At 43.7% G+C, this 24,837-nt stretch overlaps 2 protein-coding genes across 2 annotated transcripts; both read right to left on the reverse strand.

Moving 5' to 3' along the window:
• Window positions 1–568: 568 nt before the first annotated feature.
• LOC107377840 (solute carrier family 22 member 2) lies at window positions 569–15,293 on the reverse strand. Its single transcript, XM_015947739.3, has 12 exons — window positions 14,806–15,293; window positions 13,865–13,912; window positions 13,687–13,790; window positions 9,889–10,043; window positions 9,504–9,672; window positions 6,459–6,573; window positions 5,971–6,071; window positions 5,684–5,898; window positions 3,239–3,347; window positions 3,033–3,145; window positions 944–1,043; window positions 569–780 (listed from the first exon to the last, which is right to left on the reverse strand). Exons 1-12 carry the CDS (start codon window positions 15,157–15,159, stop codon window positions 714–716), a joined length of 1,650 nt encoding a protein of 549 aa, XP_015803225.1. The 5' UTR covers window positions 15,160–15,293; the 3' UTR covers window positions 569–713.
• Window positions 15,294–18,725: 3,432 nt separating this feature from the next.
• On the reverse strand, window positions 18,726–24,390 carry LOC107377841 (solute carrier family 22 member 2). Its single transcript, XM_015947740.3, has 11 exons — window positions 23,868–24,390; window positions 23,095–23,198; window positions 22,866–23,020; window positions 21,848–22,016; window positions 21,615–21,729; window positions 21,389–21,489; window positions 20,049–20,263; window positions 19,854–19,962; window positions 19,671–19,783; window positions 19,418–19,517; window positions 18,726–19,001 (listed from the first exon to the last, which is right to left on the reverse strand). Exons 1-11 carry the CDS (start codon window positions 24,267–24,269, stop codon window positions 18,911–18,913), a joined length of 1,674 nt encoding a protein of 557 aa, XP_015803226.3. The 5' UTR covers window positions 24,270–24,390; the 3' UTR covers window positions 18,726–18,910.
• Window positions 24,391–24,837: the final 447 nt, after the last annotated feature.

Genomic DNA, 24,837 nt, shown 5'->3' on the forward strand with positions numbered 1-24,837 from the left:
TCCTGCCGGTAGGAGGCCCCCGGGTCGACCCAGGACACGTTGGAGAGGTTACATCTCCAATCTGGTCCGGGAACGCCTTGGGGTCCTGCCGGAGGAGCTGGTGGAGAAGGCCGGGGAGAGGACGGTCTGGAGCTCCCTAGTTGGGATGCTGCCCCTGCGACCCGCACCTGGATAAGCAGAGGAAGACGACGACGAAAATAACACCTTGTTTCATTTATGTCATAATGGGGTGTTGTGTGTAGAAATTTGAAGAAAAAAATTAATTGAATCAATTCTCATCCTTGCCTAATTTTTACATGATGCACCTTTAAGCTCTTGATAAATCCATACTTCTTTTCATCAGTCTTGGAGCAAAAGTTACAGCTTGTTTGATAAAAAAAAACTCCGTCTTGATTAGAATGTTTTACAGTGTGTATAAAAATCAGTGATTGTGATACAACATGCAGCGACTACACAAAAAGTGAATATTTTTAAGTTTCCATCACATCTCAGATAGTTAAATTCCTTTATCCCTCTGCAGCGTGACCATTCTGCACACGGGGTTTAGGTCGCGCCAGTGCCACACCAACCAACATCTTGTAGCAAAGCAGAGTGCATGACTTGTTTTTTTTTTCCATTAGATGCTAAAAACAAAGACGTCATTATTCCAACTAAATATATTTAAAAGAAAACAATGTCCTTGTTTTCAAAACCTGTTGAGTACATCAAAGAGTTTATACGTCTTCATTTGTTTTCAAATGTTTCTTCATTTTTTGACATTCCTCTTGATTTCCCTTTTTTCTGAAAAAATAAATAAATAAAATAAAAAAGCGTTTCACAGAAGCACAGCTGAGGAAAAAACAAACATAATAAAATATTCTTAAAAATTCCTACAAACTTTACAAAACAACATTTTTCACCCTTTTACAAATGTTAAATCATATTAATGCCTTGAATGTCTCACCGATCCGGGAACTCCACATCCTCGATGGTCTCAGGGAGAGGAGCTCCTTTGGTTTCAGGCAGGAGCAGAACCAAACCTCCTGCTATGAGAGCTACGACTCCTGAGTTAAACAAACATGTTCAATATTTATTCATTTTTAGGTAAAACAACCTTAATTCTCAGTCATGACAGGTAATTATATTGAGACTTATTAAAAATAGTTAGTTCTAAAATAACAACCATGTCATTCATGAAGAGAAACGAAAGAAAGAAAATTATCTTTTACATAGCGCCTCTCAAGATACAAAGTGCTTCACAAAAACAAAACATTTTAAATATAAAAAAGATTTTTTTAAACTGATAAAAAATATGTTTAAAATTAAGCAACATTTTTTTAAATGTGATTAAAAAATAAAAAGAAAGGGAGAGAGAAAATGAGAAGGAAAGAGGGAAATCAATGGATACCGGGAAAGGTGGGATTAGAGCAGAACAAGGAGAGGGTTTATGTTATGTTTATGTTTATTTATTTGGCAGACACTTTTATCCAAAGCGACTTACAATTTATAACCTAAGAATAGAGAGTGGTGAAGAAGGTCATACAAAAGCCAGCTTGAACAGGTGAGTTTTCAGCTGCTTTTAAAGGAGTCCACTGATCTCAGGCTCGGGGGGAGAAAGTTCCAGAGTCTGGGGACCACAGCAGGAGATGATCTGTCACCTTGGACCTTTAGCCTGGTGCTGCACAACCAGTAGGCTTTGGTCACTGGACCTCAGGGACCTGCTGGGGGTGTAGGGACTAAGAAGATCACCAATGTAAGATGGTGCTTGTCCATGTAAGGCCCTATAGACCAGAACCAGGATCTTGAAATGAACCCTGAAGTTGACTGTCAGCCAGTGAAGCTGGAGGAGAAGCGGGGTGATGTGGGTGTGTTTGGAGGACTTGGTCAGAAGCCGAGCACAGGCGTTCTGAACCACCTGTAGACGGTTCAGGGAGGTTCTGCTCAGACACGTGAAAAGAGAGTTGCAGTAATCTAAGCGTGAGGAGATGAAGGTGTGGAGAACTGTCTCAAGTTCAGAGTGGGACAGAATGGGACTCAGCTTAGCAATGTTCCTGAGATGGAAGAAGGAAGAGCGAACAAGAGAACTGACATAAGAATCCAGGGTGAGAGCTGGGTCAAAGGTCATGCCAAGATTCCTGACGGAAGGTTTAGTGTGAGAAGCAAGCTGACCAAGAGAGTCTCTGACTCTGGGAACCAGCTTGTCTGGGGCACAGATGAGGATCTCAGTCGTATCTTCATTCAGCTGTAGAAAGCTCCCAGCCATCCAGGTTTTGATAGAGTCTAAGCAGGTGTGTAACAGCTGCAGCTTAGACATCTCATGGGGCTTAAAATAGACCTACAGTTGGATGTCATCCGTGTAAAGATGGTAGGAGATTCCTTTAAAGGAGCTCAGGATGTGCTGAAGAGGAAGCAGATAGAGGAGGAAGAGCAGAGGCCCCAGCACAGAATCTTGTGGGACACCAGTGAGGGATGTGGTGGAGGACCAAAACTTGGAAATGGCCAGATAACAGGAGAACCAATCCAGAGCAGATCCTGATAGGCCTACCCAGTCTCTCAGCCTCTCCAGTAGCAGGTGATGGTCAACAGTGTCAAAGGCTGCAGTCAGGTCCAGCAGGACCAGAACAGAACAGTCCCCTGCATCACTGTGAGTCAGAAGGTCATTAGAGACCCTAAGAAGAGCTGTTTCAGTAGAATGAGCTCTACGAAAACCTGACTGGAAGCTATCATAGACGTTAAGTTCATCAAGAGCAGCTGTGAGTTGTTTAGCCACAACCTTTTCCAAGATCTTGGAGATGAACGGAAGTTTAGAGATGGGTCTGAAGCTGCTAAGGAGAGAGGTGTCAAGACTCGGTTTTTTAAGAAGCAGGTGGATTACAGCGTTCTTAAAGTAAGCAGGGACCTGACCAGAAAAAAGAGAAGCATTGATTATAGAGAGCACAATGGGACCGATGAGGTTAGATGTCGAGGGGGCATGCAGAGGTCTTCATAAAGTTAACTAGTTTGGTTAGCTCAGGCTCAAAACAGCAGTGACACAAACAGCGTTAGGACTTTACCAAAGATAATGAGAGGCAGTTCCAGCCAGATGACCGCCAGTCTGTAGACCAGGAAGGGAGACACGATTCCTCCGATATCACAAAGAGTTGAACAAACAGACACTCCTAGGTTCCTGCAAACCAGTCGATGTTTGAAACTTTCCTAAAATAGTAACATTTCAACCAAGAAGGTGTTCATCAAGTCATGTATTTCTCTGAGTTTTCACCTGACAAATGTTGGGTAGAGTTCAGTATTCACGAACACGACCATCTCAAAGCTCATGGTGATCCCGAGCCGACCGATACAGGCCACCATGGTTTTTAACCAGAATATACCTGAGGAATGAACAAAAATATTCAGCCAGATTCACATTTTCTAAAAGTGAAGTCGGGTCTGCTTAAGGTCCAAGTCTTTTTCCACAAGGACCAACTCAGCGTGGCTCTACGTGATCCAGCCCTGTTCCAAGGTTTTTGCACTAGCAATAAGCAGGCTGCCATCCCTTTCAACCTAGAAATTTAGACCAACTGTTGCAAAATTTGTTGCTGCTGCAACGGTCGGTATGTCACCTCAGCAGGTCTACCATTGGTCCAAACAGCTTTGTGTCTTTTGACTCATTGCAGTCTACGTTTGTTGGTCAGGCTTAGCACCAGACCTGCAACGGAACAAAACTACCAAGATAGCATCGGCTCAGGAAGAACACTCGTTTGAAACGGCTTTGGAAAATTTAGAATTGGGCTTAGACATGAGAAGATGAAGGTGCTTAAAGGTGTGAGTCACACGTTTAATTAATGCATGTGCAGTGGCCTCTAGCAGGAATGAATGCCTCGTAAGTTATACTCTGGGGAAACAAAGCTCTGGTGCACCATTTTCAGGAAGTAGAAATGAGGCACATCACAGCTAAGCTTTAGACATCCGTAGAGTCTTATTTCCTGATATTTGGACATCTCTTCTCTGATTGGCTAACAGCAACACGACTCTACCGCTGACTCAGTTTGCTCTGCAACATTGATGTTTTATCTCGACAAACAACACAAGCCTGGAGGAGTTCTGCTGTGTGCTGGAGTTGCTAATGCTAGCGGTTAGCTTCTACTAACAGAGATGTTCTCTGCTGATTCCTGGATGCTAAATCAACAACAGCTTTCCCGTCTTGAGTCAAGATTAGGGCTGAACGATTCTAGAAAGTTGTCTAATTACGATTTTTTCTTCAATATTGCAATTGCGATTTAATTCACCGTTATTTTCTCAAGGGGCTTTTCTCATATTGTTCAAATAATGGAAGCAAAAAAAAAATCTACGTAATTTGTACTGAATATAAACAAGTTTATGTATTTACATATTTATCTACATATCATATCAACAAGTTTATTTGTCTACATAAACACTCACAAGTAAAGATAAAACTTTGTATTTGAATGCGAAATCCTTTGCAGCCAGGAGCATCCCTTGAAGAAGCATAGGTATTAGCATCAACTGTGAAAATTTATTTGCAGGAAAGAAGTGTGTCCCGTTTATTGAAGCCTTTTGTATTTAGAGTTTTTGACGTCGTCCTTGCAGAGCTTCCGTAATTCAGTGACGTTCATAGCTGCTGGCCAAACTCCGTGGAGTTAAGGTCTCTTACAGTTTTCTAGCTTTACTAAAATATCTGTCTGTACTTATTTGATTGATGACAGTTTTTACTTTTTATTAGACTCCAAATGTAATAATTTTGCACGTTCCTAATTCATCATTTGTAAGAATGTAATCAGCGATATTAGCATTAGCATCCCTATGGGTTTTTCCATGTATATTAGCAGTGTGCTAACCACTCGCTTCCAGTCCAATCGCAGCCTTTGCGATTAGAAAATCTCCTTTTATCACATTGCAATTTATTTGCATATGCAGTTAATCGTTCAGCCTTAGTCAAGATGGGTGAGTCCAGGAACGTTAGTGACAGTGTGACGTAAATCTGTCAGGCTTTTCCAATCTAGAGTTTCACCGTCTGTTTTCTATCAGAAGCTAATGCAGCAGATAGGTGTAGGAGACTATTTTCATGTTCATTCTGCATGAAACACTCTGAGTGACCGATATGATTTAAAAAATGTTTTTCAGTGTTCCACATCTTTAAGTCATTTATTTCAGAAAATGATGCATTTGCTTCTTCTTTGATGGTGCATGGCGAACTGCCTCATTAACTGACATCTGGAACAATGATATGTTGGGTTTGTTGTCTGATTGTGCTGTCTAACTGCATGTGGAGACGGTTTGCAAGACAACAGTAGACTCCACCCCCTACTGGGTGGTTTCAATGGCTTGTGGCCATATTGTATATGTGTGTATGTTTACATATGTAGGATGGCTTGCCAGGCTACGCCCCTTTTTTAGCACCTGCTTTGATGTGGTCCCAAGCGTACCGAGCTGGACAGAAAACGTTACATCAGGCTAGGGAGTGGAGTCACTAGTTGCTCTGCAGAGTGTTTCACCTCACCACCAACAACCCCTTTGGACAAAACTCACAGATTGAGCCAAATGTTCTACGTTGCTACTGTGTCCTCCAGTGTTTGATTTGTGTTGTGTTTGTGTCAAAAACAAATCACCTAACGCTTTTGTTCACAAAGGGGGCACCCACCTTTCTCAGTTGTCCTGAAAAGTGACCTAAACCGCGCAGTAGGTTCCTCTTAGGTTTATGACTTACTGTCAGGAATGAAGGCGGTGGCAAAGCAGGAAACTCCGGCTACGATGTTGGCGGCTGCGAAAGGCAGGCGACGGCCGACCCGCTCGATGGTGAGGAGAATAAGAAAAGCGGCGGGAAACTCCACCAGGCTGGAGATGAGGAAGTCAACGTAGATATTTCCTCCTGCTATCCCCACCCGCATGATGAGACCCTGATAAACCACAGCGCTGGTGAACCTGAGGTGCACAAAGGTGGAATAATTCATGCGTCCTACGTTACGCCGGTCAGTTAGGCTTTATGATTCTCACCAGTTAAACATGAGGATGATGGTGTGTTTTCTCATATTCGGAGTTCTGACCAAGTCCATCAAGGAGGCAGACGTGGTCCCAACTTCTTCATCAGTTAGACTCTTCATCAAGAAACAATCCACTCAAACAGTCAATAAATTAATACTTCAAAAATAAGCAGAATCTCTTCTGCTTACCCTTGAAAAGTCTAGATTACCGGTAACAGATTTGTTGTTGCTGTTTTCTTGGGAAGCAAGCCATAAAAATACCACCATCAATGTGTTTCCGACAAGTCGTGGAACTCTGTCTTAAGTAGGAACCTTTGTCGCGGTGCTGAACCAAGGTGAGTAAAACTAATGTTATCCTTGGTATATTTCAAAATAAAAGGTTTCTGTATGTCAGAGGTGAAGCAAAAAGGAAGAGGAGGGGCTTGGACACAGTTTACGTTCAGACTTTTAGCTAAATCTTTCTCTCTGAAGGGTGAAAAGTAACTTTACAACTAAACTTACCTGAACATTTGTAGAAAGTTTCCGTTTGTTCTCGTTGGCCATATTTCCAATTATTTCTTGAGCTTTTGAGGATCTTTTCTGAGAGATGAGCCACCTTGGAGACTCTGGGATCAACCTGAGAGGAAAAACTTAAGATTACATCTCTAACTCACATGAGTGATATCTCACTATGGAATGGGCCCTCTGCGTAAACCTCAGAAGATCCTAATTCATTATACCAGGCGTGGCTGGCTCACTGCTGTGCAATCAGAGAACCAGGGTTACAGATAGAGCATTCTGTTCTCTTTGGTAGAAGATGGTGCATGAGAGGCAGATGCACCTAGAACCACATGTGCTGGTGTAGGTGTGGCAACATCCAAACTAGAGGAGGTTGCAAAGGTGTGCAATGATGCCCAGATCACATGTCCTGGAAGGGAAATACCCCTAAACAGAGCCCAGGAGGCAATTATGCCTCTTTGGACAAGGACACCATAGAGCAAAGAGGCCCTTGCTCATGTACAATCCCTACAGAGGCCAAAGCCAACAGGATTAGACATAAGAACCTCAAAATTTACTCGTGACAATGCATCCAAAACAGAAGAAAGGTCTTAAGGAACAGAAATCTGTTTGGCCACTGGCCGAATGTACGCGGTAGCACATCACACATCCAATCCTCGCCCTCAGAGAACAGTGAAGAAAAACGCATATCCTCTCTGGAAGCTTACTTGGACCGGTCCACAATGGTTCTAGATCTGATGTAGAATTTCAGGGTGAATCCTTCATTGGGCTGAGACAACAGTTCTGCTCCCCAGTTCTGGCCCTCAGAGAAAGCAGGTATCAACAACCGCTTTCATAAGGCCCACCATGCCTGCAAATCAGCACCATAACGCAGCCACAACGTGTCTTATGAAAGCATTATGGCGGCAAGGCGATGCAGGAATTCTGCAGCATTCATGATGCCATGATTGGTAGTAATAATACGGCAACTACAGACTTCACCTTGGTGCAACAGGGGGTGGTGCCATGGTTACATGTGACATTACCGCCAAGCACCGGCCGACAACTATATTGAAAACTAAAGTAAACAGAGGTATAAGTTAGGGCTTTAAACACGATCAGCTAAGATGGCAAACTGGAGCGATGCAGAGCTGCGGGAGCTTTTCTCCATTAAAGCTGGAACTCAGCTCACCAGATGGATCACGGGACTGTGAAGGACAGACACCTTTAGGAGCGGCTTGTTGAAAAACTAAGGAGCGTGGCTCCAATTGCAATAAAACGCAAGTAATGTTCAAGCAAAAAGGAATCCCTCAACATCATGGAGACCCCTCCACACGCCCTTCATGCCGCCATCATGTCATATTTTATGTTTATGTATTTAGCAGACACGTTTTGTCCAACGCAACTTACAGGTGATAATCAAGCTAGCAGGTTTCCCTTGAGGTGAACAACTATTTAATCAATCCTAGGTGGCAGTGAGGCAGCATAATCAACCATAGAGGGAAGTGAACATGGAGTAGAGTGGGGGACGGGTGCTGGGAGGATGCTAGTTTAGAAGATTCTCTCTGAAGAGCCAGGTCTTCAGGAGCGTCTTTTGTGAAAAGTTACCGTTAGAGTCTGACTATTTACGAACAACCAAAATTTCCTTGATGTTGCCTCAGCTTTGCGGGAAATTGGAAGCATTGTTTCACTATCAGCCAGCCTGTTGACTGGGCTAAAACATGGCCCCTTAGGAAGGGGCCAGGTGTCACCAACTCAAGTCCTCGAGGGCTATCCTTCCTACTACTTTCCTGTGTTTCCTGCTCTATCACACCTGAATGGAGTAATTTAATCCTCTGCTAACCACGTTTACCTCTGCACAGGCCTGTTAATTACTCATTCATTTCACTCAGGTGCAAAGAAACAGCCCAAGGAGGTGGGCGACGGTGGCACAGGAGCTAAGTGCTCGCCCCGCTATCGGAAGGTTGGAAGTTCGAGCCCCGCTCAGTCTGTCGCTGTCGTTGTGTACTTGGGCAAGACACTTAACCCACCATACCTGCTGGTGGTGGTCAGAGGGACCGGTGGCGCCAGTGCTCGGCAGCTTCACCTCTGTCAGTGCGCCCCATGGCAGCTGTGGCTAAATCGTAGCTCATCACCATCAGTGTGTGAATGGGTGTGGAATGGGTGAATGACTGATTGTCATTCACCCATTCACAGACAAGGCGCTTTGACTGATTGTCAAAGCACCTTGGGGGCTTCCAGGACTCTAGAAGGTGCTATATCAAATACAGGCAATTTACCATGTGCAGGATGGAAGCCCTCGAGGACCGGAGTTGGTGATCCCTGTATTGGGAGAGGGGGGGGGGGGGGGGGTAGTTGTCACACTCCACCTAGTCTGGAACATGTGATCCTATGCTCTTCACTCAGGTGTGTTGGAACAAAGAAACAGCCCAAGGAGGTGGGCGACGGTGGCACAGGAGCTAAGTCCGTTTCAATTCTTCCAGCACAGCTTGTCGTCTTTTTAAGCCAAATCAAAATTTTTGATCATTTATGCCACATAAATAATCAGCGTCAAACTGATGAAAAAAGCTGCGATGAAGAGAAAAGTCAGGAAAAAAAAGTTTATCATACAGTTAAAGTAGCCTGCAGCATAAGCTTAAAGAGCAGGTCACCCCCTACCAGAGTCTAACCCCACTCCATTTCCTGAAAAATGCACCACAAGGAGGCGTTGCCTGGCAGACGGAGAGGGCGGAGCCACTAACAAATACACACATGCAGGCTCACAGCGGCATTGTGACATCATATGGTACCAGCTAACGTCACAGGGTACCTCTTGGCCAATAGCCATGGCAGATTGAAATTATAATGTAGTACAGATTTTTTACCTGAAGAGGGGTCAACACTGACAGTTTTAGTCAGAATATTTAAATTTTAACTAAGAATCAGTTAAGTGCCAAATTAATGACTGTGTGTGTCTGCAGCACTAGACTCTCATTAATATAGTTTAGCAGCACAAATGTTGATTAGGGGGTGACTTGCTCTTTAAATATACACAGCAGGGTAAAAAGGTCGTAAAGGGATGCTTTTTACCAGTAAAAGGACATAAAAAGGATGAAAGGTGCTGTGAAAGCGACCTGCAGCCAGCGCCAGTCAGCGATGAAGTACGCAAGCAGAGGAAGGAAGAGGAGGCCAACGCTGAAGAACATTTGGTACAAGATGCCGACTGTTCGTCTGTACTTTACTCCAACTATCTCTGTGACTGAAACAAGAGAACCAGGATATTAACGATTAGCCCGCGTTACCAGGAACTCTAGCAAATACGTCAGCTCTTTCATACATTTGGGAGTGCTGGGCTGATGATGAAATTTGCCTTGGGAGTTAAATATTCATTTACAGTGAAGGTGCAGCTTTTCTGATGACAAGAAGCTACATAATCATTAATCTAGACGTTTATACATGGAACATAGTTCATTACGCAGCACATATGTAGCCATCCAGCCTCCTTTGGAACTGAAGCCAAAGATGGCCCTGAGCACCAGGATGGAGGTGTAGTCTGGAACCACAGCCATCGCGATTCCTGATACCACATTGATCACATTAGACATGAGGAAACTCATCTTCCTCCCAAACCTGCAGAGAGAAAACACAGAAGTCACCAAACAAGGTCAGGCTGAGTAAATATACATAAAAAATGACTGAATAAAGTACCAGGGAAGTCCAAGTTAATAAAAGATGGGGAGAGCCAACAAAGAGAAGGATAGAAATCAGGTCTAAATAAGACATTTCACAGGTTTACTGTAAACTGTATGAAACTGAGCAGCCTTGGCTAAAAAGTTTTGTTTTCAGGTTAACTGATAAAGTTTTGTTTTGAATATTTAAATTTCATCAGGTGTAGGGATGGGGTCCATGCATAGCGGGGCTATTCAATTCTGGGTCTCAAGGGCTGGTATCCAGCACGTTTTAGTGGTTTCTCTGCTCCAACACACTAGATTCAGTGATTGAGTCACCTGCAGCAGCTCATCAGGCTCTGCAGAAGCCTGTTAATCACCTGCTGATTAAAATCACGTGTGTTGAAGCAGGGTTAAAACCAAAACGTGCTGGATACTGGCCCTCAAGGCCTGGAACTGAATAGCCCTGGTGTATGACCTTGTCCAGCTGGAGTCACCACTAGCAGAACCATGAAGGGTCTGGTGGTTTGTGGGTCAGCTAGCAGACCAGGACAGAGCCTTTGGTTCTTGTTCGCCCCAGACTACCTGCATGTGTGTTTGGGTTTACCCCAGGGGAAGAAAACAGTACCTTCCCTGTGTTTTCGGGTCCAGATTGAGCTTTTGACCATTATTTCCACATAATCAACAACAGGTGAGAGTACCCACCCTTTTTGGAAGCACTGGAACCAGTGCCACATGGCGTTGTAACTGGGAACGTCTGAACCCACTGGTGTGTTCTTTCATTGGACTTCTGCGCAGCTCGCAGTAAAGCCATAACCAGCACCAAGATTTAAAGATCAAGTGCACAGAGAAACCAGATTTTACTTGTTCTGTTTCATCGGTCTCTCCGAGTTTAATATGCAGCTGGAGGTAAAAATGGTCTTCTAGCCCAGTGTCCTGCATTAGCTGCTGATCGCAAATAAACGGGAAATACTGGGATTAGAAAAACCGGTCAGATCTACGTCCCACTGAAAGTTAGCACTCATCCACTCACTCATCTTGGTTCATGACAGGGAAGGCTGTTGTGGCTTTAACATCCAGAGCACATCTCAGCAGGAAGCTAACTGTTAGCATTAGCAACTCCACAACACAGCAGAACTCCTTCAGGCTTGAGTTATTTGTGGAGATAAAACATCAACATCAAGACTTGCATTGTTGTTAACCAATCAGAGGTGAGATGTCTGAATTTCAGGAAATAATAATGAGCAAGACTCCAGATCTTGTTTTCTGCTCCTCATTCCTCTAGCTAACTTCTGCTATCTGAAACAGGAGCGCCAGAGCCCCCCCACCGAGATCAACCCACAAGGCTTTCATTTCCACTAGAGACCGCTGCAAACGTGCTGAAAAACAAGTGAACTTGGACGTTAACATAAGGATGCCCATCAGAACACATAGTACCAGGGAGGTCTAGGTCACAGGTCAATGACTGACTGTACACACACCGCCTGATCTGCAGCCGCATGTTTTAGACATACGGGTGAAGAGAGGAACAGCGCTGTCAAACAATCACCATCTGATTGTGAGTTGAATCAGATGGCAGGAGAAGACACCAGATAGACCTGCTAGACCCAACGTGAAGTAAAGTTCTGCAGGTAATGGCTGAGTCTGAATAGGCCCCAATCTTATCTGAAGATATTCAGAGAGATATAGCTAGCTATGGCAACAAGGTTGCTGCTGCTGCTAATCTTGTTGTAAACCCCTGGATCTGCTGGTGGATTCCAGAGGTTAGGGTAGGGAGGAGGCCCACAGGGACTGAGGTCTCTTTTAACTTTGTTCTGTTTACTGTAGAGCAATTATTAGAAGTCTGGATCCCAGGAAACCCTCTGGTCCAGACATGATGGAACCCTATTTTTAATTGGCTGTTGATTTCATAGCAGAGCCTCTTTTGAACCTTTCTATCAAAAACAAAAACCATCAGTTTGGAAGTCTGCACTTGTTTCTCCTTTACTAAAAGGTGGTGACCCAGCTATGTTAACAAATTACAGACCAATATCTAATCTGTGTGTCCTGGCAAAACTTCTAGAGACCCTAGTAAGTGAACAATTTAAAGATGTTTTATATTCAAATGATCTTCTTTCAAGTCTGCAATCAGGTTTCAGAAAACAGCACAGTGCCATCACTGCAGCTACAAAGGTGATCAATGACATCCTTGTTGCCCTGGATAAAAAGCAGCACTGTGCTTCACTTTTTATTGATCTGTCAAAAGCCTTTGACCCTGTAGGCCATGTGGTTTGAAACAAAAGCGTTTTTTTTTTTTTTTGTTTTTTTTTTGGGATTGTCTGAACATGCAATCTCATGGTTCACAGACCACTTGAAGGACAGAACTCAGTGGGTTCAATGTGATGGGTTGTCCTCTGAATTTTTGAGCGTCCACAAGGGAGTTCCACAAGGTTCAGTCTTGGGACCCCTCTTGTTCATTATGTATATTAGACATTGGGCAAAATGTGTTGGATGCTAATTAGCACTTTTACGCAGATGACACAATCATTTACTGTTTGGAACACCTCCCACTAAAGCTGTTGAATCCTTACAGAAAGCTGTTAATGAGGTCCAACACACACTTCTGCAGTTAGACTTGGTCCTCAGTGCTGACGAGACTAAGCTGATGTTGTTTTCTAACTCTAAAAAGACCTGAGGACGTCCTCAGTGACCACTCTTGAGGGAAATATCATAGAGGTGCTCCACACATACAAACACCTTGGTGTCGGACTCCATGACTCCATCTCCTTGAAGCCCCATATAGATAATCTTGTGAAGAAACTCAAACGCAGACTGGGTTTATTTTTTCTAAATGCGGTTTTTCTTTTGAAGGAAAAACGCGACTAGTTACAGCAACATTTCTGTCTGTTCTAGATTATGGAGACCTTTTGTATATGAATGCCTCAGCACAGTGTCTTGGTAAGACTGATGTGGTTATCATGCCTCGCTGAGGTTCATTACTAACTGTAGACCACTGACCCATCATGGTGAACTGTATTCTCCAGTGGGACGGCCTTCTTTGTCCACCAGGAGGTTGGGACATTGGTACACCTTCACTTATAAGGCCATGCTTGGATTACTACCCACCTACATCTGTAACTTAATCTCAGAGAAGTGTAACTTCTCACAGCAAACCATCAGCTGTTACTCTGTGTTCCGTTTGCTCGAACCGAACTGGGCTAAAGGGCTTTTGTTCACTCTGCTCCTTCTGCATGGACCTGCTGCAGGAGGACTGGAAATTAACCCAGTTTATCTCCATAACTACATTTAAAACCAGACTGAGAACCCTTGAGACGGTTTCCCTGTGTTGTAACTGCCTTCTGTAATCTAGTACATGACATGTATGTGTAACTGAAACATCTGTAACTGTAACTTTTTCTGCCTCTTGGCCAGGACTCCCTTGAAAATGTGATTTTTAATCTCAGTGGGAGTTTCCTGGTTAAATAAAGAATAAATAAACAAAAATAAAACAATAAACAGGCACCAGAGGGCCAAGCAGTTGCTGAGGAACAGAAGGAAGGAGTTCGGCCAGGCTCCAGGAGGAGACCTGTGGTCATTCAGTGATTCCATATAATCTACGACCTCACCTGTCAGCCAGATAGCCAAAAGCAAAGCTGCCGACGAGGAAGCCAACGTTGAGAGTAGACTGGTACATGTCCACCAACCACCCATCTGAACACACCAGATCGAACTGACACGAGAACGATTTCAACACAGTCGATGAGAGGAAAGTTTTAGGGCTGAAGATCAAATTCATAATCTTACCTCTGTGACAATCGAGTTCCTGCCTTCGTAATGATACTCCCATCCATCCTTGGAGACAAAAACAAGCTGAAATTAATGAACAGCTAAAGAACTATTGCAGCACGTCTCCAGAGATGTCCTCAGGTCCCAAGTCCTTGACCAGGAGGCACCCTGATCAGATGCTTGAACCTTTTTAGCTGACTGTAAGGCTTCATCTTGTTCCTTCTGTCATTGTCTGAAGCTCAGGTGAGGGTTGGGATGACGATTAGACCGCTAAATCAAACCTTCCACTTTTTGGTGGACCTTCTAGAGCAGAACTCTCCAACCCTGCTCCTCGAGACCCCTCATCATGTCCCTGCTGCAGCCCACTTGATCTTAATCAGAGATAATTAACAGGCTTCTGCACAGCTTGATAACCTGCTGAACAGGTGTGTTAGAGCAGGAAACAACTAAAACATGCTGGGTGGGGGATCTTTAGGACATGGTTTAGACAGCACTGCTATGGAACCAAAAACTCCACATAACCAGTTGAGTCTGCAGCTCACCGTGAAGCTCTAGGAGCTGGAATCTGAACTTTTATCCCAACTAGTTAGATTGGTTGGTAGATTTACTGCAATAAATAAAAAAAAACTCTTCTTTAGCATTAAAGTTTTTCAGACGTTTTGAGCTCCTGGACCTTCTCTAAAGGTCTCAAGTGCGCCAAGCTCCGAAAAACAAATGAATCTGAAAAGGAAACGGTTTTGTTAAAAATCATTTGGAGTCATTTGTGTCTGATGACAGATTTGTGGCAATGATTTTGTTATAAAACAAGATTTACTGATTCAGCTACTAAAGTCTGATTCCGGCAGCCGAACATGATTTAACTCACATCAACTCTAAAGAAAACGGATAAAAATGATGATTTTTTTTTCTAAGTTTGTTTTTACACACAAAGCAAAGTAAGAAGAGAATCGGGGTCTGACCTTGCATGCTGTAGACGTCAGTCTGCTCACGTGCAGGTTCTGCAGATCACAGCTGGGTTCTGTTGAGTTCCAGTCCAGCTCGTACTGCTCACAGCTGCTGTGCTGCAGAACTCCAGAGATGTTGACCAAAGGAGCCGTCAGCCGTCGACTTTCTCCCAGGCTCCAGCCGCAGGCCCTTCTCCTCTCCACTGCCGCAGCGTCCCGGCACCAGTGATCCGGAGTGAAGCCCTGGAACACGATGCCCACGTATGAACCTGCAAAGAACAAGGACAAGAAGCAAAGCAAGCTGAAGATCCGTTTCTGAGAGCGACCGAAAGCCCCGGCCTCCTCCAGCAGGTCATCAAAGGTCGCCATCGCTCCGCCGAATGGGCTCTGAGGTTCTGTTCAGCAGGCTGCGCTGTGGACTGAAATGTTCTCAGGGACGATCAGAGTTTAATCTGCCTCACTAACCAGATCAGGGTGTGGAGCTAAAGTCCAAAAGCGTTGGGTAAAAAAATAATAACTGCACAGTTTGTTACTGTTTAAGGGATGTGAACAGAAGAATTAAGGCTGCGAATATTTATTCTGCCTCTGAACCCGATCTCCAGCGTGTGAGAGTTAGTGTGTAACGATTGCTTCATAACACAAATATTACACAATCACTGATTCACCACATAAAGGTCTTCTAGAAGCAGGACACGGTTTTACACTCATGAAACATAAAATACCGTCATACAGATCAGTGGTTCCCAAAAGCAGGGTCGAGGCCCCGCTGGGGGTCAAAGGTGCATAAATCATGTCTGGCTGCAAAAACAGCAGAAAGGTAGAAACTAAACAGCCAAGGCTCGTCGCTAAAGGATTTTTGGTTCACCCAGCAGCAGATGTTCTGCAATTAGAGCTATTGCAGAAATTAAATGTTCTCATTTTTTTATTTCATTTAATTTCTTTTTTTTAATAGGGACAGTGCATATTAATGAACTTCAATAATAAATTGCATCAGTAAATATGACAGACTGTAGCACCAGTGCTAATTTACATCTGCAGTCCCTAGGCAGGTAATAAAAGCAATAAAAGAAAGTAAAGTATTATTTTTAAAACTAGAAAAAACAGAAAGAAAACACACAAAACACCACTGTGAGGACAAATTAGTGATGGATACAGGTTTGGTTTTCCTTCAACCATTGTTTAAGTTTGAATTTGAAGGAACTGTATGATTGTGAGTCTCTTATGCTGAGTGGTAGACTATTCCAGTATTTAGTATTTATTTCTGCTGCTTTGATCCTTTCAAAGTGACGTCACTGCAGCACTCACCGTTATGGAGCTTTAGGAGAAAATGCTTTTAATTAGTGTTGTTCCTGTATTTAAACACTTTTATTCAGACTGACTACACACCACAAAAGGAGCCATCTGAGGCCACGTGTCAGGACTGGATTTCCTTCTCAAAAGTTAAAATGGAAAACTTTTATAATACAGAAAATTGGGGTTGAAGTTTCAATTTTTCAGGCGAGTTTCCGAATGTCGAAAGTGCCCCCGGGGGGCGTTTGTGGCCCCAGGGAGCACTTTCAACATTGATGACTTTAGTCTCTCCAGTAGGTGATGCAGAAAGATGCTTTGTAGCACTTAATGTTCAGATTATTACTAAAAAATCTTTCTAGAAGAAAATTAAAGTGATCAAAACCCACAAGGACTAGTTACTCGACCATTTTGGCTCTCTTCTTGAAAGGTACGGACAACTCTGCTGTCATTGTTGAGGTGTCATAAAGGTTGTTCTCTTGGTTTGATATATATATATATAAATGAATTAGTTTTAGGTTTAAATGATGAAAAAAAGTCACTAAATCTTGTAGTATGTACAGGTGTAGTAAATAAAAAGGTGGAACGTTGGCGTGAAGCTGCCAGAAAGTGTTCAGGATGCCTTTTGAACATTTTTAAGGTGAATTTTTCCCCCAAAAAATCTTAGATCTGTTGGTGTTTTATGTTATAGCAGCAGCTGCAACACCAAACCTGTTCCTCAGCTGAGCTCGCAACTCCTGGGAAAAAAGCCCGTTCCTCATCCTCATATTTGGAATAAAATCCAGAACCCGGAACAGGTCTCTACCCGTTTCTACTGGACTGCAAATGTTAAACTGGAAGCTATAAATGTCTAAAACCCGCTGGACATCAATAAAAACAAACTTTTCCGTGACTTTCCTTTGTAACTGCCTCCCTGTTGACCAGGACTCCCTATGGAGAGACACGGATGTGATCTTCCTGGTAAAATAAAGGACTATCTGTCATGTGATAGACTGTGAAAACTGTCCAAGTATTAAACTTAAAAACAATCTAAACGTCTCTGCAGAATTTCCAGTGATTTTTTTTAAACTGGAGCAAAAGGCCACCATGATGAACATCACATGCTGCAGATGTCATTAAGATGCTGTTTATGCACCTTTTTACTGAAACTGCATTCAAATATAGGTCATTTGTATGTGTTAGTAAATCTGAGCACAGAAGGCCAACAGGAGGTTGCATGAAAGTGCACACAAACCACCGCGATTGTTCGTTTTTTAAATGAAACTTTTACCACTTTACAGGATTGTTCATTTTAAGAGTCTTGCAGCGTGACCTAAGCTGTTGTCAGTAATGATAATTATAAATAAAAGGTGAATTTTAAAGGTAATATTATATAATCAGATGCATTGTGGGTATGTTCCTGTGTTTGTCCAGTCGGTGACCGCGGAGCCTCGCTGTGGTCCCATCTGTAAAAACAGGCGGGACCTCAGCGGGACGGACTTAGACTGAAGTTTGTGCTGCACAGCTGTGGCTCAAGAAGCATTTATTTTAGCTTTATGAAAAACAAGTTTGCTTCATGGTTTGCTTCTAAACTTCTGTAAGTCTTTCTGTAGTTTAAAGAATTAACTTTCAGGTTATTAAAATAAAAACAGCAGAAACAAACAAGTCCCATCAGTTGTCTCACACACTGATGTGAGTGCGACATTTCTTCTCCACATTTGGCCCATCCCCTGGGGGAGCGGGGCAGCTGCAGACGTGGCCGCGCTCAGGAACCATTTGGTGTTAAGTTACCAAGTTTCTATTTCTTAACCCTCTGGCTTCACTTTGATTTTCATACAAAAGAGTCATTAGAGGACAAAAATGTCCGCTTGTAAAAGTGGCTATAAAAAATGAGTATGTTCATTTTTTTGTTGCTTTTTTTTTTCAAAGATCTGTTGAACAACTTCAGCCCTGCTCAAACATAAAACAATTCAATCATTCTGAGGCTTTTAACCCTTGAAATGCCAGTTTGAATACTCAAAGTCATTGCTGTGATTTACGAAAATAAAAAAAATACAAAAACTGAGTTATTTTCTAAAAAAAATACGTTTTTTTGCTTGGCTTGTTTAGTACAAATCAGTCTTGATTATGTTATGAAATATCTAAAATTTTGAATTTTTTGCATTTATATTTTTTTACATAGCAACAGATTTAATATTTACTACACACTCGAGCCGTTAGAGGACAAAAACATCCCACTGACTTCAATGCAAACCACAGTTTTTGATCCTGTATCATCTGCAGCAAATAATCATACTTTCTGTGATGTTACGGTTTCCTTTTGGACAAAAGTAGTCCAATTTATGATTAATGTATACATTTTTTTGGCCACTTTTACAAGCGGACGTTTTTGTCCTCTAATGACTCGAGTGTATAGGGTTTTTTTTTTCATATGTGTTCCCTTGGTCTATTTTAAAAATTCCAAATTGAATTTCAAAATTCGTCCAGAGAGGTTTTGCAACAAAATTTTGTACCATATGCATAAACGGTGGTGAAATGGCGTCAAAAAGAAAAACAAAAAACTGCCCAAAGGGACAAAAATGTCCCTAATGAAGCCTGAGGGTTAAACTCTGAACATCGCCTCCTGCTGGTAGCAAAGAGAAATGTCAAAGAACAGAATTAATCTCCAATTTAGTTGAAATAGGTTTTTAATAAAATAATAATAAAAACAATGTAGCTGAAATTTAGAAAACAGATTCAACTTTTGCGAAACTCCTCATTTTAAACAGGAAGCTTTAATCCAGCCCATGTGGAAAAAGTGTCTCATATAAATCTCTTCACAGTCAGAAATAAATACTTCTGCGACTGCAGGAGTTCAGACATTAGCAGGATCTTTGTTGGACGAGACGTGGTTGGGCAAGAGGTTGTCCAGCTGCCGACTCCTCAGCTCCATCTTCTGCTTTGCTCTGAACACAAAAATTAAAACAGAAAGATTCAAACTACATGTGTGTTAAATCCCATCAGCCAGCAGATGAAACCAGAAAGAAGCAAAACACTGAAATACAACTAAAGTAGAAGTGGTATAAACAACTTTTTTCTATTGTAATTAAAAGCAAAGTTTTATTTTAAAAGACTGTTTGTTATCATAAAGATTAGATAAACTTGAAATAATTCAGTAAATGGGTAAAATGTCTAATCTAATCTATCAGATTAGTGTTAGGAGGTAGGTCTGTCGCCCCCTGGTGGCAAACACACAGAATGCAGCTCTAGTCTCTAGAATCACCTTTCCTCCTGTTTTTCCCTCTAAATTTAATCAGAGATGAAAAGTAAAACATCGACAGCCAGGTTTTTATTTATGACTCATTTTAAGGTGAACTCTGACCTTTCTGGGAACTCTATATCATCTATGGTGTCAGGAAGCGGCACACCTTTGGTCTCTGGAAGCAGGAGAACTAAACCGCCTGCTAGGAAAGCCAAAATGCCTACACAACACAACAGAACACACCCGACATAAACATTAAAACATCTGCATGTGTGGAAGACGTTGTAATCATCTGTACCTAGCTGATCAGCGGGACGAGTTCCCAGGAGATAAACTGAACAGATTATTAACCAAACAACAACAGAAATCCTACCAAAGATGATGAGAGGCAGCTCGAGCCAGATGACGGCGAGTCTGTAGAGCAGGAAGGGAGCCACGATGCCACCGACGTCACACAGCGTGGAACACACCGACACGCCGAAGTTCCTGCAGAAGCGAGAAAACACTCTAAATGAGGCCCTGCAGATGTGAAGACGGTCGCAGACCGAGGTTTCACCTGACAAACGTGGGGTAGAGTTCCGTGTTGACAAACACAACCATCTCAAAGGTCATGGTGATCCCGAGCCGCCCGACGCAGGCCACCACCGTCTTGAACCAGAACAAGTCTGCAAAGACCCAGAAGAAGTTTCGTTTTCATGAAAACAACCAGATCTGCTTTTTGTAACATCTGTTGCGTCTTTAGAGGATCCACCGTCTGGAATCAACGCCGTGACGAAGCAGGAGACCCCGGCAACGATGTTGGCGGTGGCGAAAGGGAGGCGTCGGCCAATGCGCTCGATGGTGAAGAGGATGAGGAAGGCGGCAGGAAACTCCACCAGACCAGAGATGAGGAAGTCGATGTAGACGTTTCCTCCCAGAATGCCGAGGCGCATGATGAGACCCTGGTAGACGACAGCGCTGGTGAACCTGGACCGGGCAGGAAGACGTTTAAAGGTGGAAATAAAACCAACGTGTGACAGGAGGATTGGATTCCGAGGTCACCTTGGAATCTCGGTTAAATAATAAAAAAAGAGTTTTTTTAAGTGGAGAGACTGGCTGCAGACAAACCAAAACCTGGACACTGATTGGACGTCTCTCCAGACTGACAGCTCCCTTCAGTTTAATTAGCTGTAGGTGGGCGGGGCTAGATCTACACAGGGCATTTAGCATCATTAAGATGTTAAACTTATATTTGACTAAATTGGGTGTTGCCATGGTGATCCTAATGAGTCACTGGCACCAGCTTAAACATTTCTTCTGATCTTGGTTCTTTTCCACCTTTGACACAGATTACACATTTAACTCATTCGCTGCCAGCCGTTTCTCACCGTTTTTACTGTTTTTTAAAGAGTCACAGAACATTGCGCGCTAGGATGACGTCGACGCCAAAACAACCAAAACAAAGCGGAGACTCACCTCTCACATCAGGAAGAATCCGCGCGTTTCGAGCGTTATCTGTTCTTTCATAATCCGTTGTTGAATTGTGATCGGCAGAAGCTTTTCCAGTTTGCGCCTCACTTTTTTTACAGCAGCGGCCCAAAACGATCTCCTAACACATGGATGTTCTGCTTCCTGATCACGTGACGTACGCGGATGAAGATCGGCTTCAGAGCTGGGATGTTTGTTCTCACGGTGCGGGGGCTTGTCCGACGCCCACACAGTAAAAAAATGCAAATGATGACTTTAGTCGTCAATGGCAGTGAACGAGTTAAGATGTTAAACTTATATTTGACTAAATCGGGTGTTACCATGGTGATCCTAATGAGTCAATGGCACCAGCTTAAACATCTCTTCTGATTTTGGTTCTTTTGCACCTCTGACACAGATTGTACATTTTATCATCGCGACATTAATGTTGGAACTTTAGTCAAGATGGATCATTTTCTGCAGACAGGCGTGTGCAAGAAGAACATTTAAAGACTTTTCTGCTCCGTCTCCACTTATCAGATCTGATGATGTTAACCAGAGCTACTGGAGCTGCCTGGAACCTCTGGTGTTAGTCTAAATGACGTGATGTCAGTACTTAGGCTGTGGATTAACCGTAAAACTCACCAGTTGAAGCTGAGAATAAAAGTATGCTTTCTCATTTTGGGAGTTCTGAGCAGGTCCATGAAGGAGGCGGTGGTGGAGTCGGCGTTATCGTCCGATAAAGTCTGCCAGACCAAACAGATTCAACCGGGTTTCAGTTACCGCTTCTCCTCAGATTCACCGTTTTAGGATGAAAAACTTTCTGCTGGAAAACTGGCACCAACAGTTTTCGAGTCATCTGAGCTCCCACCTCGATCTTCTTGGACAGACTCCTTTGGTTCTCTTTGGCCATGTCTCTGGTGATTTTTACAGCTTTGGACCTCTTGTTCTGGGACAGAAGCCAGCGTGGAGATTCTGGGATGAACCTGAAAACCGAAACGTCGAACCAAAACAGCAAGAAAGCGTTTAAAGGAAACTGCGCGTCCGTGCCTCCTGCTTTTTAAGCATTGGAGAGAATCTGCTGGAACGTTGTGAGGATGTTACCAGTAGTAGGAGAGGAAGACGATGTAGGGAACGGTGATGGCGACCTGCAGCCAGCGCCAGTCGGTGATGAAGTAGGCGAGCAGAGGGAGGAGGAGGATGCCGACGCTGAAGAACATCTGGTAAACGACTCCGACCGTCCGCCTGAACTCCACCCCGACAATCTCAGTGACTGAGACAAAATAATCACGTTGATGTTTCTCACGGCGACACAAAAACACTCTTGTCTCGCCGCTGAGGTGCAACATCTACGGTTTGAGTTGATAGATGTGGCTTTGAGGATATTAAGGGTTTTTATGATGGCAGATTACATAAACCCCTGAATGCTCTGAAGACAAAACTCCTTTATAAAACAGTTGTGAAGAAACTTCAGTCCATCAGCACCAGGATTAGATCCTAGAGCTTTACAGGAATGCTGAACCAGGAAGGGCAGCAAAGAAGCCCTTTTCCTCCAGGAAAACCATCAATGTCAGGCAGATGTTCTGCTAAATGTCCAGAGGCTGGACTGCAGAAAAAAAGTCTCAGATGAGTCGAGGGATTGGACTCACAGTTTAGACTCTGAATAACTGGTACCTAAACACCCTCCCTGAGGAACTTCTCCAGCCATCCAACAGCAGTTTGGTGATGAACAAAGGTGAAGCATCGGGTCAGAAGGCTAAAATCAGATCTAAGAGGATCAGCATGTTGAGTGCTGGTCCAGGACCTTAATTCTATTGAAAACTTGTCATCAATCCTCAAGAAGCAGGAGGACAAGGACACAATAACTACATTCTGACAAACTTCAAGCATGAATGATGTAAAATGAGCTCCGTCATTCAGGATCTGGACCCGAAGTGGCAGAACTACAGAGGTCCAGCTCTGGAAGTGTTGATTCTGCATAAACTTAAGACAGATTTGTCACTAAAAGCTTTGGAGCTCCACCTTAGTTAGCATAGAAACATGAGACTAAAATAAAAGCATCACATTTACTCGTGTTATTCTCAGAACTTCTGGCCATGAGTGATGAATGAGTCGCTCTTACTCAGCACGTAGCCTGCCACCCAGCCTCCTTTAACTCCAAAACCATAAAGAGTCCTGAAAACCAACAAGGACACATAGTTCGGAGCCACGGCAACCAGAATCCCCGCGATGCCGTTCAGCACGCAGGACATCAGGAAGCTCAGCTTCCTCCCAAACCTGAAGGGACACAGGGACAAAAATAAGCTCTCAAACAAAGACAAACCTGGACTGAGATGCTACGACAAACTCACCTGTCGGCCAGGTAGCCGATGGCGATGCTGCCCACCAGGAAGCCCACGTTCAGAGTGGACTGATACAAGTCGACCAACCAGCCGTCGGAACAAACCAGGTCAAACTGCAGCCACAGATTTATAATAACGATAAATGACCCGCACTTGTGTAGCGCCTTTCAGAGTCAGAGGACTCCAAAGCGCTCTGCACTGCAGTGTATCATTCATCCATTCACACACACATACACACACACAGGTGGTGATGAGCTACGATGTAGCCACAGCTGCCCTGGGGCGCACTGACAGAGGCGAGGCTGCCGACCACAGGCGCCACCGGTCCCTCCGACCACCACCAGCAGGCAAGGTGGGTTAAGAGTCTTTCCCAAGGACACAACAGCAGCATCCTGTGGTCGGAGCCGGGATCGAACCCGCAACCTTCAGATCACTGGACAACCCGCTCCACCTCCTGAGCTACTGCTGCCCTTTAGAGTTCACATTTCACAGCACCAGACTTTTTTACACACCAATGTTACATTTTCATGATTTATGATTTACAAGGACAAACATTTACTGAAAGCAAAAAAATAAAGAAAATCTTTGGGAAAAGGTGCTTGTTTTGTTTTTTTTTTTGCAATAAATTGTATTTTTAAGTTGAAACCTTGTCTCAGAAATTCAAATACCTGGAATTCCATCCATACCCAGACTTGAGGGACGTGCTTCCATGTTTTTATTTATGTTTGGTTTAACTCGGATTTCTGCAGCAGATAAACGTGGATTTGTTTGTCTTTTCTCACCTCAGTAACAAACGACTGTCTTCCCTTGTAGTCGTACTCCCAGCCCTCCCTGCAGCCACTTGTGGGAGTTCTGCTCAGGTCCAGTTCCTGCAGGTCACAGCTGGGTTCTGTTGAGTTCCAGTCCACCTCATATTGCTCACAGCTGCTGTGCTGCAGAACTCCAGAGCTGTTGATCAAAGGAGCCGTCAGCCTTCGACTTTCTGCCGGGCTCCAGCTGCAGGCCTCCCTCCGCTCCACCGCTGCAGCACTCCGGCACCAGTGGTCCGGAGTGAAGCCCTGGAACACGATGCCCACGTACACGCCGGCCCATGGCATGGACACCATACACAGCAGGGCAAAGATCCGCTTCTGAGAGCGGCCGAACTTCCCGGCTTCCTCCAGGATGTCGTCGAAAGTAGCCATGAGTGGAGCTGCTGCGTAGGAGGGTGGAGTTCCAACAGCTGATTTGTATTCTGAGCCTCCTTCTGCACACTGAGCACTACAACTCAAGCACTCCGGGTTTTAACAGAACCAGCTCCAGCTAAAGTCCACTTTCACAGACATCAGACAAAAAGTGAGCAGTTGGCAGAACACCTGCATTAATTTCTCAGAGGTTCATTAACACGAGCGCAGCTGAGGGTGCAGCCTGTCCCTGTCCCAGTCAGTCAGTTAACCTTTACCGTCCGGGAGGTTCCTCCTGCAGCAAAGTTCACCTCCAGGTTTGTGTCAAGTCCTCATCAGGACAAGTCCTCCTGAAAGACTCGTGTCCCAAGTCTAAAATTCAGCTTATTATTAAAAAAAAAATCCTCATCTGGAAAACGTTTCATTTCACTCTGATCCGTCAGACGAACCGCTTCTCATTAAAGTTTTGAGCCGTCTTTAGAAGTTGGTTAAAAGATTAGAAAAAATAAGCAAAGAAAAAGTTTGATGATTTTTTTTTGGTGAAAGAAAATAATCAGATTTAAAGTGATCACAGATCAATTATAAGTTA

The sequence above is a fragment of the Nothobranchius furzeri genome, chromosome 2 (assembly GCF_043380555.1).
Source record: "Nothobranchius furzeri strain GRZ-AD chromosome 2, NfurGRZ-RIMD1, whole genome shotgun sequence".
NCBI classification, from domain to species: domain Eukaryota; kingdom Metazoa; phylum Chordata; class Actinopteri; order Cyprinodontiformes; family Nothobranchiidae; genus Nothobranchius; species Nothobranchius furzeri.

Coding starts and splice junctions, on each gene's coding strand:
- LOC107377840 (XM_015947739.3), bottom strand. CDS start 15,159: ATGGCGACCTTTGATGACCTGCTGGAGGAGGCCGGGGCTTTCGGTCGC. Junction 1,044..3,032: donor ACTGCCTCTCATTATCTTTG/GTAAAGTCCTAA, acceptor TGTTTAACTCAG/GAGTCGTAGCTCTCATAGCA. Junction 781..943: donor GATGTGGAGTTCCCGGATCG/GTGAGACATTCA, acceptor TTATTTTTTCAG/AAAAAAGGGAAATCAAGAGG.
- LOC107377841 (XM_015947740.3), bottom strand. CDS start 24,269: ATGGCTACTTTCGACGACATCCTGGAGGAAGCCGGGAAGTTCGGCCGC. Junction 21,490..21,614: donor GTCTGTCCAAGAAGATCGAG/GTGGGAGCTCAG, acceptor TTGGTCTGGCAG/ACTTTATCGGACGATAACGC. Junction 19,963..20,048: donor CACGGCGTTGATTCCAGACG/GTGGATCCTCTA, acceptor GGGTCTTTGCAG/ACTTGTTCTGGTTCAAGACG.